This window comes from Phoenix dactylifera, chromosome 17 (genome assembly GCF_009389715.1).
Source record: "Phoenix dactylifera cultivar Barhee BC4 chromosome 17, palm_55x_up_171113_PBpolish2nd_filt_p, whole genome shotgun sequence".
Classification (NCBI taxonomy): Eukaryota; Viridiplantae; Streptophyta; class Magnoliopsida; order Arecales; family Arecaceae; genus Phoenix; species Phoenix dactylifera.
The window spans coordinates 5918090-5933902 of record NC_052408.1 but is presented as its reverse complement, the minus strand read 5'-3'; the positions used below and the strand labels follow the sequence as shown (position 1 = coordinate 5933902).

General features: G+C 35.9%; 1 protein-coding gene across 2 annotated transcripts; it reads right to left on the bottom strand.

The window, feature by feature from the left end:
* Positions 1-785: 785 nt before the first annotated feature.
* On the bottom strand, positions 786-15584 carry LOC103721803 (dihydrolipoyllysine-residue acetyltransferase component 2 of pyruvate dehydrogenase complex, mitochondrial-like). Of its 2 annotated transcripts, none has more exons than XM_008812146.4 (20): positions 15425-15584; positions 15277-15328; positions 13689-13782; positions 11115-11248; positions 10932-11029; positions 10812-10852; positions 7956-8011; positions 7788-7862; positions 7594-7686; positions 6022-6261; positions 5777-5849; positions 4697-4773; positions 4519-4604; positions 4342-4417; positions 2440-2507; positions 2261-2327; positions 2089-2184; positions 1909-2011; positions 1409-1504; positions 786-1246 (listed from the first exon to the last, which is right to left on the bottom strand). In XM_008812146.4, exons 2-20 carry the CDS (start codon positions 15313-15315, stop codon positions 1176-1178), a joined length of 1683 nt encoding a protein of 560 aa, XP_008810368.2. In that variant the 5' UTR covers positions 15316-15328; positions 15425-15584; the 3' UTR covers positions 786-1175. The 2 variants fall into 2 exon arrangements, with proteins under 2 accessions (XP_008810368.2, XP_008810367.2); XM_008812145.4 differs by having other exon boundaries at positions 15277-15343; positions 15425-15583.
* Positions 15585-15813: the final 229 nt, after the last annotated feature.

The window sequence follows — 15813 nt, the reverse complement described above, 5'->3', positions numbered from 1 at the left end:
AGCATTGCAAATAACCAACCATCCTCTACAATGTCAATAGTCCGCTCGTACCTGATCTTCCATCTGATCTCCGGCAATACCACCGGAGCACGGACGCATCTCTCTCCAAATGAATAAGCTACAACGCCCTGTGCAGAACATTGTCAAATCCGTCGGATCTCCATACTTGACCCTCATCAAGGTACCCCAGAGACTGCAGCTCAAAAAAAAAACTGGCTGCTAGCTTGGTTGAGAGGATCTCTCGTTACTCGGTCAAGAAGTGAATCCCTAACCTCCCACTATTAGTCGTCTGACAGACAGTATCCCATGCTAGAAGGTGAACTCTCTTACTGCACCCTGTCGCAAGCGTGTGCAAAACAGCGATAACCATTCAAGGTCTAGACATCTAGTGCTGTTTATCAGCTAGACATAAATAACAATCAAATGACAGGGCTCCACACCAAATTGTGGTGATGATGAAATATCACAATTATTCTACTGAATGACTTCCTTGGTGAACCGAATTAAGTTATCAAGAATCAGTTTAGGCAATTATGAGGGCGAGTATGATGTTTTGTCTTAATGCTATATAATCCAGCAATTTAGTATTCACTTAATTTAGGGCTCGTGATTTTAGTAATTGAGAGGCTTTTTATTGCCACCATCCTGCTCAAATAAAAATTCATTTACATCAAGTGTTGCAAATTATGACAGCCAGAGCAAACTGGGACACAAGGAAATCATGGTGAGCTTAAAATCCAAATCACTACATCCATCACCAACGGACTTCACTAACTCGACCTTCATAAATAAGGTGCATTCCTATTTCAGATTTATTTTATTTTGGCAAGGGGATAATATTCATAGAAAGATTCAAAAGGTACACCAATAGGTGCTACCAACCTGATACATCTCAAGAAAAATTAATAACATTGAGCAGATGAAAATTCTCGAAGCCCGGTCAGGTTTTGCCGCCCAACTTGGCCTCAGTTCCCCTTTAAACGAGGGTAGGTACCAAAAACGTTTTACAAACTTGGTCCGCCAGTATCGGCTCTGAACTCTAGGTTTTCAGATCCTCAAGGCTAATTTGTACCAACCACAAAAAGAAATGAGAAGACTGCAAAAACAAAAGATTCAGAAAAAATGGGGAACCTTATTTGATAAATTCTACAAAAATGTTTGATTCTGTTTTTGCTTCACAGTAACATGGAGTACGGGTTCTCAATGTAGCCCTTGAATGCTTTCAACCATTCCGCACCAATTGCACCTAACATAAGCACGGTAAGAGCCAGATTTGGCAATGTTAGATTTACCAATTTATGAAAATAGAAGCTTCAAGAACTTTCTTCCTAAAGAATTTCTCAAAATGAATAAATAAACAGATAAAGGTAGAGGCTATTATTATATCCTGATGTCAGGTGGCACATACCATCAATCACACGGTGGTCACAGCTCAATGTGACTGACATGAAGGAACCATACTCGAATTGATCAGGACCAGCACCAGGTATTACTCTCTTCTCAGCTGCTCCAACGCCCAAAACAACATTGCAACATTAGTATATATTACTACATCTTGTAAACACTGCAACAAAAATGCACGTTCTAGGAACACTAAACACCAGCTGAACCCCAGTATGGTTACTTAGATGTAGAACACATATTCAGCATTAAAAAAAAAAAAGAGTTTCTCCATCTTTCTAGAGCAATGAGCTCATGCTTTTGTGTCTGTGTGTCTGTGTGCGTGTAATCAATGAGCTCATGCTTAGCCTGGAGTTTAAATGTTTATAGAAATTAATCTTACAGGGTACCATGCCTCTGGAGAGGAATGTGATTAACGAACTACATGGCATCAAGGGTTTTGAGACCTGGTATACGGAGGCTAGTCATCAAAATGAACGCGATATTTTTTATGTCAAAACTAATTACCAGATCCAACAGCCAAGATGCCTGACTGGGGCGGATTTATAATGGCACAGAATTGCTTGATTCCAAAAGGACCTCCCAAGTTTGATACAGCAAACGTGCCTCCCTGTAAAATAGGCTCAACAATTCATATAGTAGAATCATAACTATTTCATACACATTCATGACATGTTTGGTGCTTACCTCATAATCTGCTGGCTTCAGACTGTTATCTTTGGCCTTTTGAGCTAAATGCTTCACCTCTTCTGCAATTGTAGATAGCCCCTTTTTGTCTGCATCCTGGGAAATCACTATCTTGTGTTACAATTGCACAAGTGAATGGAAATCCAGAAAGAATTAATGTCACACTAGATACCCTGATAACCGGAACAAACAATCCATTATCTGTTTGTACAGCAACATTAATATTCACGTTGTGATACCTGCATTCAGTGACTGGGCATTGTCAGGATAATTGTCATTATCACTTATTCTTGATTACATACGAGGAGAAAACATCTAAGATATATTAAAATCCAGATCCTGAAAACTTACTGACGGATGAAATCATTCATCCAGGAACTGTTACACTGAGGAACTTTGCGCAGAGCCAAAGCAGCAGCCTGTTGCCAAGGATGAAATAAGCTGAAAATTTCTTGTACATGAAAATTTTCAGAAAGAAGCCTTGTTCATTTGAACCTTAAAAAATCAACATTTAAAGGAGTTCATATGATTGGCTGTAAAATCAGAACAAAATTGAAGGTTTCTTTGAAACAGCTTGGAAGTGGTGGCACATGCTTCAAGCTTACTGTTTATTCTTGATATTATTAAAATGGCGTTCAAAATAACTGCACAGGAATTTCAAAAGTTCATTCTCCTTTTTCCACTAAAAATAAAAATAAAAAAAGGAAGTTGATAAGTACGACTAGCAACTATATTTAAACGAGGGACATGTTTGCATACTTGAATATCCCTTACTGAAGCTGAAAAGAAGTAAATAAATGAGAATTTGTTCTCCTTCAAGAGTAAACAACACTAAATTGGGACATGTTTGCATCAAACAAGTGAGACTATGAGATGGCAACAACATCTAATTAAGGCTCCTCCAGCAGAAGATTTCAGTCCTGCAGATCGATCTCCGATAAACTAAAAGATTAGGCTTTCAGAAAAGACACAAATGGAAACCCTTGTAGATACAAAAGCAATGGCTGATAAGTATTCTAATCTGTTACTCCTTCAACTCTGTTGGAAATATCCTGATCTGCCGCCCAAGCATTTGTGTAACCAATTTTTAATATCCTTTTCCAAAATATATTTGATCCCACCAGAACATTTTGAACTTTTGTTTTCTTCCAGACTAGATTTGTCTAAAACAGGCCAAAAGTAGCAAAATTAACTTTCGAAGATGATATAAGCAAATTATAAATCAAGAAATATTAGGAAAAATAATCCTCATCCTCATCCAAGCAATTGTTTTTCCAATAAAACGATGTTGGATATGGAGTACATGATTAATATAAATAAATATCGAAGACACGACAATACAAAATATACTGTCAAGTGTATTAGGACTCTTGGTAGTTTATGATGCTACTACGGACTACCAGATTTAACATAACTATATAGAATTGTTATTTTCAAAGAGCATAAGAATGTACCTCTTAAAAATGCATATATATCAATGAAATATTTTTTGAAATAATTATAAAGGAGACAATCATTTCCTTTGGAAACATGCCACAGTTGCCACCATAGGTAAACACCGTTTTGGCATCCCATTCTGTTCTGGTGGTCCTAAAATTTGAAACATGCTTCATATCCAACAAAATTCAGATCCAGGAATCCAGGATGCTCTAGAGCCAAACTAAGAAAAGCAATTAAAGTCATCGTTTGGTAGAAATATTTAGGGTTTGGTTGGGAGTCACACAAGTCATGTAAGTCTCCAGTTTCCTGTGTGCAACATATTTGCCTCCCACTTTAGAAACTAGACTAAAAAGGTTTCCAAGTCACTTGACATAAATTGAACAATATCTTTGTCACTGTATTTAACCATGGTTGAACATAACCACATATTATAGTTAACATAGCCGACAATGTCTTGTCATAATTGATCAAAGTTAAGCATGTTACTTTTCAACTTCTCAAAATTCAATCCTATCATGCCAAATACTGTGAAGTAAAGACCTTACTTCCCTGAACCCACCCCAGCATTTCTCATATTAGACAAAACAAACAACCAGCCATGTTGTTATCTTTGCTTTCTTTAATGCTTGATCTTATAAAACAGTCCCAATTATAGAAAGGGCAACTAATCCTTTTTTAAGCACACTACATAATCTGCATATCTTTTCATCCATGTGAAGTACTTAGCAAGTACAAATCAAAAAGCAATCAGCCCTATAGTATACAAGCAGAAAGCTCATTATAGTAGCATCACCATAGGTAGGTTAAGCAAACCTTTATGACGAGGTCATTGACAGAAATCCGTTTTCCACCAGAGGCTTCTTGCAAAGAATTAAGTTGGCCACGCAACCTGGGTATTTCCAATTTACCATCAACATAGAGTTTAGGGATCACCATTTATTTCAAAGAAAATGATAGCCAACAAGAAATTTTTTAAAGACGGATACTCACTCCATAAGTTCGTCAACACGAGTATCTACTGTTAAATAATAATGAGGAATAGTTTGCTTAGAGAGCAGCAAGCGAGAAGCAGTAACCTGAAAACAAGGATCACCGTACATTAGCAAACATTTCATAACAGAATAATTTGAACAGGTGTTGATATTGGCTGTGGAGCTGTTATATTTACTTTTCTTATCTGAGAATTTGGAATATCCACATAGGATAAGGCTTGCGTTGCAGCTGCTTCACCCTTAGCAGTAGATGCTTTATCAAGTAGACATGCACCATTAAGCAGAAAAGGGTCAAAATATATTAGATCTAAAAAAAAAAACAAAGCAGCCATATGATTCAGAGGCTTGATCTTTGACAGGTAGTAAGATACGAGTTTGTACAAAAAGAAATCATCCAACTTTTCATCAGAGAAAGGAAAAAAGAACTTAGTATTAAGATTTAAAATGTCTAACTAATGACCTATGACACTAACCACCACTAAAGTCTGAACAAAAATAAACATAAAAAAACAGTGTGCTAAATCATGTGTTAACAACAGAACTTCGAGACATGCAGAAAATGGATCTGATCTCCAACAAGATATAGTCTCCTGGTTTTTCCACCCATCTAATGATCAAGACATGCATGCTACAATGGAACTGAAAGGCATGTATATCTCAAAAATAATACATCAGCATGTTTAAATTTCGAAAACACTGAAGCAGTGTGTCACGCTAAATCATGTGTTAACAACAGAACTCGCAGAAAATGGATCTGATCACCAACAAGATCTAGTCTCCTGGTTCTTCCACCCATCTAATGATCAAGACATGCATGCTCCAAATAAAAGGAACTAAAAGGAATGTATCTCGAAAATAATACATCAGCATGTTTAAATTTTAAAAACACTGAAGCAGTGTGTCGTGACATCTTCTAGAAACCTGAGGGAAGTGTGACAGCATGCAAGCTTATTGTCAGAAGCAGAAGAACAGATTCATCTTTAATTTTTCTTTATTTTATTTACTGCACATATTGCACATGTCCAAGAAACTTTATTGGCGATCCTTTAAAATAAGGGATTTCTTTCAATACCTAGCTAACTTGCATCACTGGGACAAAAAGATCTAGACATCTGTATCACTATGAGATGAGCATTAAGTGAAAAATCAAATAAAATAAAATTCTTCAATCCGCAGATTCCAGCATACACACAAAAGGCACTCATCTTGCAAGAAAACAAGATTTAGATTTCCTGTTAATCCAGAAAAGGCCATACCCAAGTAATCTTCAATATCTGCTTTCAAAATGCGCCCATCAGGACCAGTACCTTTTATGCTTGAAAGAGGTACCTGGTTTGATACAGAAATAAAGTTATCAAAAATTAAAGACTATATGCTTCAGAAACAGGATTCACGCATAAACTGCTCATATATGATAGGTGAGAACCAACAACCAAATTGTTTTGGCTGGTGATACTCTTAGACTCACATCAAAAACTACTTTAGTAATTAAATGACTTACATTGTTATCTTCTGCTAACTTTCTTGCGAGAGGGCTGGAGAACATACGATCATCCGTATGAGAAACTTCTTCAGCCTTGGAAACTTTTGGTTCAGGAGCTTTAACAGGCTCTTGTTCCTCCTTCACAGGTAATGTGGGCTCAGATGGTGCCTTAACTTCAGCAGCAGGAGCAGCTGTTGAAACTTCATAATCTTTAAATTTTGCTATATCGTCCTCTTCTTCCACAGTTATAGCAATCACCTGTTAAAGGGATGTTACGTACAATATGCTTCAAAGAGAAATCACTTTTTTAAAAGAAAAATACTTTTCAGTTCTGAAAATAATTTCATGAAGGATATCATCAACCAACAAATTGCTACCCACAAAGGAAAAAATTGGTGTATAATTTAATTCAACCATCATGCCGTTAAATGGCTACTTGTTAAATAGTCTAGGTTGGACCCGCTCTATTAAGACACAGATTCATGATATTTGCCTTCTTTATGGAAGGCATACTTATGGGTCACAAAAGGTCGAAATGTTGATTATGTTGGCAGAAGAGGGATAACTAGGCAAGATCAAATTCAGGGTCAGCAGATTTGGAGGGGATTGTGTTTGCTTTCTTTCCACTACTATATATTACTTTTGTTGGCTTGACTGCAAGAATGTCATAAAGTTTTACAATTGAAAAAGACACGACTGAAAAGAAAAGGGAAAAGTTAAAACTATCAGAAAGCTGCTAAAATGCAACAAATGTTGCAAGAAAAGTCATAAAGAATCACAATAATGGTGTAACAAGCGCAATATAATGCATAAAAGTGTTAGATTTAAAAAATAGAGAATGCTAATTCTATGTTGTTAAGGAAGTAGAGAAAAATTGGAAGGGCTAGCTTATCTCAGGCATATATGCTCTGAATCAATAGGAACCTAGGACTTGGAAAGAAAGAGCCATACAAGGTACAGGTTTGAATTTCAAACATGTTACTGATCTTCTCAAATGTGGCATAAACGAAGAACTAAGTCAATGCACTGGCTATATGGATAAGTAACAAGGTTCCCTAATCCATAACCAAGAAGAAAACATGTCTTCATAGTAGCTTTACTGTTAAATAATAAGAAGAATTGGAGCTCACATCTTTAAAGATAAAGAATACAAAAAAGGAAAAAATTGTTAAGAATACACAAAAAAAAAAAAAAATTGTAAGTTCACCTCATTTACCATGTTGCGGACAGATAAGCCCCACACACTATCAACAAAATGAAATCCAGTGCCCAAAAAAAGTACATCAGTCTGAGCATTATTTGTTTCGTGTGATAAAAAACAGACCATTTGTCAAATTTTATTATGTTGTGACTACATTTTACCTTCGAAAACTGTTAACACCGCTGAATACCAAGTAAGCAATGCTAAAGAAACAAATGATAATAGATAGACCGAGGAACCAATTCATAGTACTACAAATATCACAGCAGTGAGAATGCAATTCCCTTAAAAAAGAACTAGGAAATTATAAAGAATCTAGAATAATTAAAATCTATCAGAACATTGATTTGGCTCAAAACTGTATTTTCCACATTTATTACAGTAAATACCTCACCAACTTTAATGTCTTTGGCCCCATCTCCACGTATTATTTTAGCAACATAGCCTTCTTCCATGCACTCCATTTCCACAGTAGCTTTATCCTAATACAGACATGGTCAAATTCTTCAGTTATGCAAATATACTTGAAGTATACAATAAGTTATGTGCTAAACAATCTGATAATTTAAATATTAAAACCTACAGTTTCAACTTCACAGAGCACTTCACCAGGAGAAACTTTATCTCCTTCCTTCTTCAGCCACCTAGCAATGTTTCCCTATAGGCAATACAAACAAGAACCATTGAGTTGCAACATGAACACTCTGTGAAAGAAGCCTTGGTGTTTGATATCTATAACAATTGTTCGTACCTCAGTCATGGTGGGAGAAAGTGATGGCATCCCAATTTCTTGATGTGGAGGTAAATCTGAAACCATGCATCCAACAAAATTTTAGCGAGTTCTTTTAGGTGCATCAACTACTTATTATTGTTAAAATACACAAAGTATGTTGTGGCACATGCCACATAATACAACCAAAGAAAAGGAATACATGAGTGCAAATGTGCAGTGAAAAAATATATTTTAAAAATTACAGAAAATTGAACCTTTTAGATGGAACTAGGTTACCTGGATCATTCTACTAGGAAGGGGCACTAGTGTTGTACACATATTGATACATGGACCAACAGTTGAAAGATTTTTTTAGATTCTTCTTGCAATGAAAAATCCAAGAATCATATGTATCAAATCCCAAAAATCCAATACCTTCAATTATTCTTATGCTATTTGCAACAAGCAGAACCAGTAGGCTATAAAGCATTATAAGAAAAATAAAATGTATAGAGGAAACCTGTAGATCTATCCATTAGACATATGATCTCGATATAGGGTTTGCATGGATATTATCTATTGATGGACTGCTGATGTCTATAACACATGTTCCTTATGTGGTCAAGCTGCCATTTTCTTGGGTACTATAAATGGTAGGTACTTTATACATGTGTGATTTGTTCCTAATTATTATACAAAGCATATCAATGTGATAGGAGAGATCATGATTTGCAAAACCGGTGTCGGAAAACAGATAAGTACTTACTGATTTGGTACGGAGCAATCAGTACAATACACGTCCCGTACAGCCTCCCAAGTCCCAACACTTTTTTCTTAATCCCAGCCATGGTACCACCCAAACCAAGCAGAACAAGTCAGTACTGGCAGTACAGGACAGTTCTGCTTGATTTACACCAGTAAGAACTGATTCAGCTCATAAACCAAGCTTAATCTCGGTATCATTCCAATACCTTACCAATATGGTATGGTATAGTTAGTACGAGGCAGTATGGATTGGCAAAGCAAACCTTAAGGGCGCCGATCTTCCAAAAAGCAAAAATATGAAGAAACAACCAAGTGAATGAAGATTTTATGCTATTCTTGCAATCTCCATTTCACAACCAATCAAGTCTAATTTCCTTTAGATTTAAAAGGTAATTAGCTTAGTTTGGTCTTCTTTTGATGAAAAGTTCAGATAAAAACCAACTAATTACAGATAGAATATTTTGTTCATCCACAAGCTAATGGTAGACTTAAAAGTGATACTAGCATATGCCCATGCCCTAAAATAAATTTATTTAAATATAGTTGAAAGAAGAATTTATATCATATAAATCTCACTTTTCTAAAAGGGATTTGTTCTGATCATTCATATAAATTTACAAAACAGAGTAATAAAAATATAAAATATTAAAAACTTTTGAAATAATGTGGAGGACTAGATATTGAAGGTTGGGATTAAAATAGGAGATAGAGATTTGAAGGGATAAGGTAGTTCGAGAGGGAAATAGAGATATATGCAGAATATGTTTGTGAAGATTAATTTTCTTTAGGTTTTAAAGGTAATTAACTTACCACAGTCTTCTTTTGAATGAAAAGTTCAGATCACAACCGACAGCAAATAGAAGATTTTGTTAGTCCACAAGTTCATGGCAGACTCATACTATTTACAAGGACTGAACTGCCCATCCATGTGTTACCCTATTTATATTACCGAGAATGCTGGTAGATTATCACCATGACTAAAGGGTGCATAAATCTACACTATCTATGTCAACTGATATTCCTATGCATTGATCTGCATAAATGCATATAAAAGCAACGAGCATCAGTCTATAGTCATACACGTGACAAAAGAACAAACCCTGTGTTGTAGTGTTAAACTCATACCCAGCTGTCCTAGATAATTTTGTTTCCATCTGAAATGAACAAGAACTCATTCCTTTCCTTTTTTGGATTTAAGAGTCCAATCCACATGTTTGACATGGTCAAAACAAAAAAATATTATTTGGAAATCAAAGGTAACCATGGCCCATAATCTTCTTGCAGTATTGTCAATATGTTTATGACACCTCCACAAAAAATTGTGGCTAATGCGAACATATAGTTGTTTCCTAGGGCTTACTATCATGAAGTTTTGGTTGTTTGTGTTTTAAATAGGAAAAGATAACACATAATTGTGTGATATTAATTCATATTACTTGAAACTATATAATGCAACAGTTAGAAAACTTGCAAAGAAAATAGGACAAAGTAACTAGGTTGGTCAATGTTTCAAAATATTGAATAACATAGTCTATATTAATGTGCCAATTGCAAAAACATTTTTATGGAGTAGCGAATCTCTCAATGACACAATAAGTATATTTTGCTCACCCCTAAACAACAAGCACGATACATGACACTTCAATTGTTTTTAAAAAAATAAGCAATCACAAAAAGTCCACCAAAGCTTATCAAGCTATCAATGCTATTTAACTAATTGACTTTCTTTGGTCACGTAATTCTTTTTAAAGAAAACTAATGCAACAGAGTACAATCTAGTAATTAGAAATTAACCGAAAATGGCTAATTAAAGGAGTTACCTACCAAATAATTTTTAATCATATATTTCATACTGGTTTTTTGTATATGGCACTCATAACATCCCCAACTTTTTGTTGACTAATCATCTACAGCTGCCATTACAATCTTCTAGAGCATATCTCAAACATGTGGAATACCAACAATCTTTTGGACACGTAATATACCACCCAATGTCATACTACAACAAGGACATCTTTAGATCCAAAAGCTCAAGTTTAAGATAAACTAATACCAGAAAATCAACGTCTAACTAGAACATGAAAATGAAGATTTAAAAGCCGGAAAAAAAAAGAAACAGCAAAAACATACCTGAGTTGCTTGAGAAACATCTCCTTGGAGCTGCCTGCATACTAAGGAATGGTAAAGCTATCAGAAATCTTTTATGGTGCTAACAATAGGAAACAAAATGGCATAAAAAAATTCACAAACCATGACAAAGTGCTGTTGAACCCCATGCCAGCCATTGGAATACTCATTTTGGTTGCTCTTCTAGAAATGCTGGTCTTGACTAGCCCTAGAGAAGATATCTAAATAATTCAAGAATAACACTTAGGATCAGGTCAAGCCACTAAAGAGAAACTAGAAAACAACAATTTTGCCAACAATCATCACCTTGAAGACATCAAGGTCTTTTATGCTGCTTTGGCCTTCAAATCTGTTGGTTTTAAATGGAAAGCCTCCAACAAAAATGTTTGAATCTCCATCCCTATTTTTATGCAAACCACACTGATGGCTCCTTGATATATCTGAAAATATTATGAATCAACATTTTTCAGTTTGTTGTGACATCATTAAACCATAATGTTAGCATATCATAAAGCCATAATTGCATTTGAGTTGCATAATATACATGCAAGCTTCATATTTAATGCAAGATAAATCATTAATTCTACATAATGGAGATTTGGCCACTTTTTCAACACCGTCTATGTCATCCTTGCTTACATCTTAGTGTGACCTGAAAGGCAAAGGTAACAAAATTTGGGATGTAGAGAAGGGTAGGTTTTGTTCTACAGAGTTTGATGGATTCTTGTCCAGATCAGTACTAGAGTCATGTTAATCAAAATCTTAGGGATTAGAGAATGACTGTCGGATGATCAATTTACTTGAACAAGTGAAATGGATGGCACAAAAAGGTTTGAAAGAAGAGTGCCGACCAGATCTGTTATCATTCTGCCTGAAAGAATAGCTAATGAACAAAAAGAAGAGTCTGAAGACCAGTCCATTTTTCAGAGTTGACCTTTTTTTAGATTTGGGTTTGGATAAAAAACACGAGGATAAGCTGAAGGAAAGGAAAAACGATAAGGGGAACATCTCAACTACAGGTCTTTTCATTCTTCCAGTGTTGTAGAGCTAACTTTTAAAATAGCAGTTGATTTTCCTGCATATACAGGAGGGCTAGTTGAACAAAATCTACAGTCTTTGTCATGGACCTTAACTCAGTTTATTAAATAAATAAATAAAATAAGTGAAGTATTCAATCCTGCATTTCCCACACATACCACTTGAGAAAACATGAAATGAAGGAATAATGACTAGCTTATTGGTACTCCCTTAATATACTTAATGCTTGAATATGTCTTTTTGCCTCAAAAGTTAAAGAAAAAAAAGTCCCAAATATAGCCATCATCCTGCTTTCTAATGGTATAGCTTCAAGTTTTCGATTGCATCAGGTGCTTCTTCCATTGCAATAAACTTGTCTGGAAGTCTTACATAGTCCAGAAATCTCAACCATTTGGGATTTATGGTCAATAGAAATATTTCTAGCAAACATGAAATCTAAGGCATACGGTCATCATATTTTTTTTAATCAGCAATCTGTGCACCATACCATGATATCTGAAGGAGTAAGAGGTGGTTCTGGCATTTGGCTTGAAATTCTAATCAATATAGCGATGATTGCTCCAAAGGAATGACATTGCTATCACTGGGATGGAGTCCTTAAAGCATTCTACACTTACCAACATATAAGGATGTCAACATATTATGGCATCAACATAAGTTGATCAAGTACAGGAAATCATGCTAGCTAAGATGAAGATGCTATTTCTTCTTGCTTCATGCTCAACTATTCCGATACTTCCAATGGAATGTTCTCAATACTTGTGAATGATTATTTTATACAACTTTCTACGCAAAATTATCGTTGCCTTAAATACACCCTTGTGCTCCTGCTCCAACTCATCTTCAAGCTTTTACGTGGATATAAAAGTTTGCACCAGAACTGTTTCTTTTCTCTAGGGCTCGTTTGGTTCGCGGGAAACATTTTTCCTCCTACGAATATGATTCCTGGAAAGCAGATCTCTAGGAAGAGGATGCCTAAAAAAGTACTTTTGGCATGTTTGATTGACAATGGAAAAGTGCAGATTTTCAGAGTGCTTATGTTTGGTTGACCATCTACTTTTCTCAAAAAGTTGTGTAATTCTTATTATACCCTTAATAAAACTTAGGTCTTTAATGCCTCTTTAATGCTGAAGGATTTTTTTGAAAAAAAATAAAAAAGAAGTGATACCCGAATTACGGAAAAGTAACTTTTCCGTATTTCTCATGGGAAAGACTTTTCTATGAAACATGAGAATCATATTTCCATAGGAATACAACTTTCCCATCTCTCTCCTTTGAAAACTCCAACTAAACAAGAGGCATCTCATTACTTTCCCGTTGACTACACTTTTCCTCCTTTTTCCGCAAACCAAACGAGCCCCTAATATTCTCGGATTCCAGCAAAATCATAGAATTTCCTACAATTTTGAACCTAAATAATCTAAAAACAGTTGATCTCTGCAAAGAACAGAATAAGTGATTTTGAGTAGTTCTTAGCTTTACTTATGAACAGGTGCCAATTTGTCATTTTTAGTGGTCAGACTGCCTCTCATTCAACATGATTCTGAGTGTAATAATAGAATTGATAACCTAATAGAATTGATAACCTAAGTGGTGAATTGTTGTCAAGCACCATGGTTATTTCGCTTCTCATGCAACCAAAAATACCAAAACTTATTGATTACTTGTTTTGGATGTCTTCGAAACCACCACAGTTACTAAAGAACCCAACCCCTTTCCTATTTGCCCACTTAATAGTTAAATAGAAGAAAACACTACAAAATTGATTGGGCAAAATACATAGCACTACTAGAGGAATCAAAAGCAAAAAAAAGAGGGAATGATTGATGGAATTGCCCATACCATCTCTTTTTCCAACAAACAGACCAGCATCTTTAGAAAAATAACGACCAAGAACAGCAGGCTCGTTTTGTAGAGCATACTGAGCATTCCCTAACTGCAAATATCAGGAAAATAGAAACATAAGCACCAGGGATTGAAAAATAATGAATATTTCATAAATCACAAGAAAACTTCCGAATAGGCTAACCTTGCAATCCTAATATGAATGTTGGAGTCCTAATAGGGCAGTCCATGCCATAAAGAAATACCATTTATTTATTGAATCATTTTAACTAAGATGTAAGTGAACTGAAAATAAGGTTCCAACAACATGGAATAGCAGTAACAGCAGCAGAATAATAACACCATCATCATAATCATCATTAAAGATGCTTCCCTTCAGAATCTAAGTTAAGAAAGCTCCATGGAATTATTATGTGGCTTTCCAACTAGCTCTCAACCTAATTCAAACCTCTAAGAAATGATGCCCACTTCCTAGCAAAGAAAACAGCTTTTAGCAAAAACATGCTAGCCACTAGCTCAATAAGCCCAATTAGCATGTAGCTAAGGGCGGCAAAAATTAACCGGATCCAAAAAACTTGACCCAACCCAGTCCTAATTGGGTGCAGTTTGGGTCAAGAATTTTTTAGTTAGGGTCAGGTATAGCCAAATTTTTTGACCCGAACTTTAAATGGGTTGAATATGGATCAAAGCATTGACCATTAGGTCTGGTTGAGTCACAATCTCAGATAAGAATTTTTTTAGTAATCGATCTTTTCATTGATGCTAGTTGTTTAAATCATTTTTGATATTAACCGATAAGAATTATAAATATTGATAGGTTAGCATAGATTTATTAGAGATTGACTCTTACAAAAGAGATTAGGTTAGAGTCCAATGGGTGACATGAAATAACCCATGGTTGGGTATGGGACAAGAGGTCTTGAACCAATGTCAGTCGGGTCGGGTCGGGTCGGGTATGAGTCTAGATTTTGTATGTTGTTGTTCTTACTTGACCCGACCTGAACTCGAACCAACCCGGCCCATGTCCACCCTTACATGTAGCAAGACCAATCTTGATGGTTGCAGTTTAAGCTGATGCTACTAGCACCTACATGAAGGAGGAGCATGACAGTGTTCGATATAGGGAACCAAGATTACCTCTAGGGAACAGATTATAAGCCAAAGGAGTCAAATCGAAGCACAACCCCCAAATAACAATGACATTTAAATCCACCAGTGAGACATCACCTATTCAGATCCATAACCATAGTAGAACAGATGGTGAAGGAACCAGAACCAGTAACACAGGACTCGGTGCGACCTATCCCAGCCTTATCGTTGAAAAGTTCTCACATTAATAATGTTCAAAATTTATTTATATCTAGTCATTCTAAAGCATCTTCCTGCTCCAAACTAGTAAAAAGAACTCATCCCAAAAATAAGGAGCGATAAAAAAATCCAAATGCCTCATGGCACGCAAAGATTTCAATCGGAGCAGGAAGAGTTTTACTCAAATAAAAGATTAATCTGTAAAAATGATCAGAAAATCAGAATATTTCAACCAAATCCAACCCAAAGAAGCCTCAAACCGGATCAAAAAAGAGACCTTGCGAGAGTGGCGCAGAATCCTCGAAGCAATCGTCATGATCGGATCCAATCTGCCGATCGCCAATCTAATCGGTTAAAAAATCCAGTCAGACTATCCAAGAAGGAAGAGAGAGTGAGCGAGAAAGAGCGAGAGAGAGGGAGCTGACCCGAAGAAGCAGCAAGGCGAGAGCTCTGGAAGGAGCGTTAGAAAGAGAGAGGGGGTTTGGTGGGAAACCGGGAAAGGAAGGCGGCGAAGGTGGGAGAGAAAGCAGCAACGGACGGGCCAGGATTTGGGAATGGGGGTGGAGGCGGGTTTTATTTATTACAAGAAATAAAAGAACGGAAGTGAAATGGAGCCGGGTACGAATTTGATACTGCGGTGGTCAGCCTGGGGCACTTGGCTGGCAGGCGTGTCTTGGTCAAGAAAGTATACTGAAGACTGGTAATAATACGCCCAAAAATTTCTCTCGCTGGCTTTGATTTCTTAATTGATTAGTTTCAAAAAATAAAAAAATAAAAAAAATAAATTCCCTTCTAAATATTAAATTTTATATAA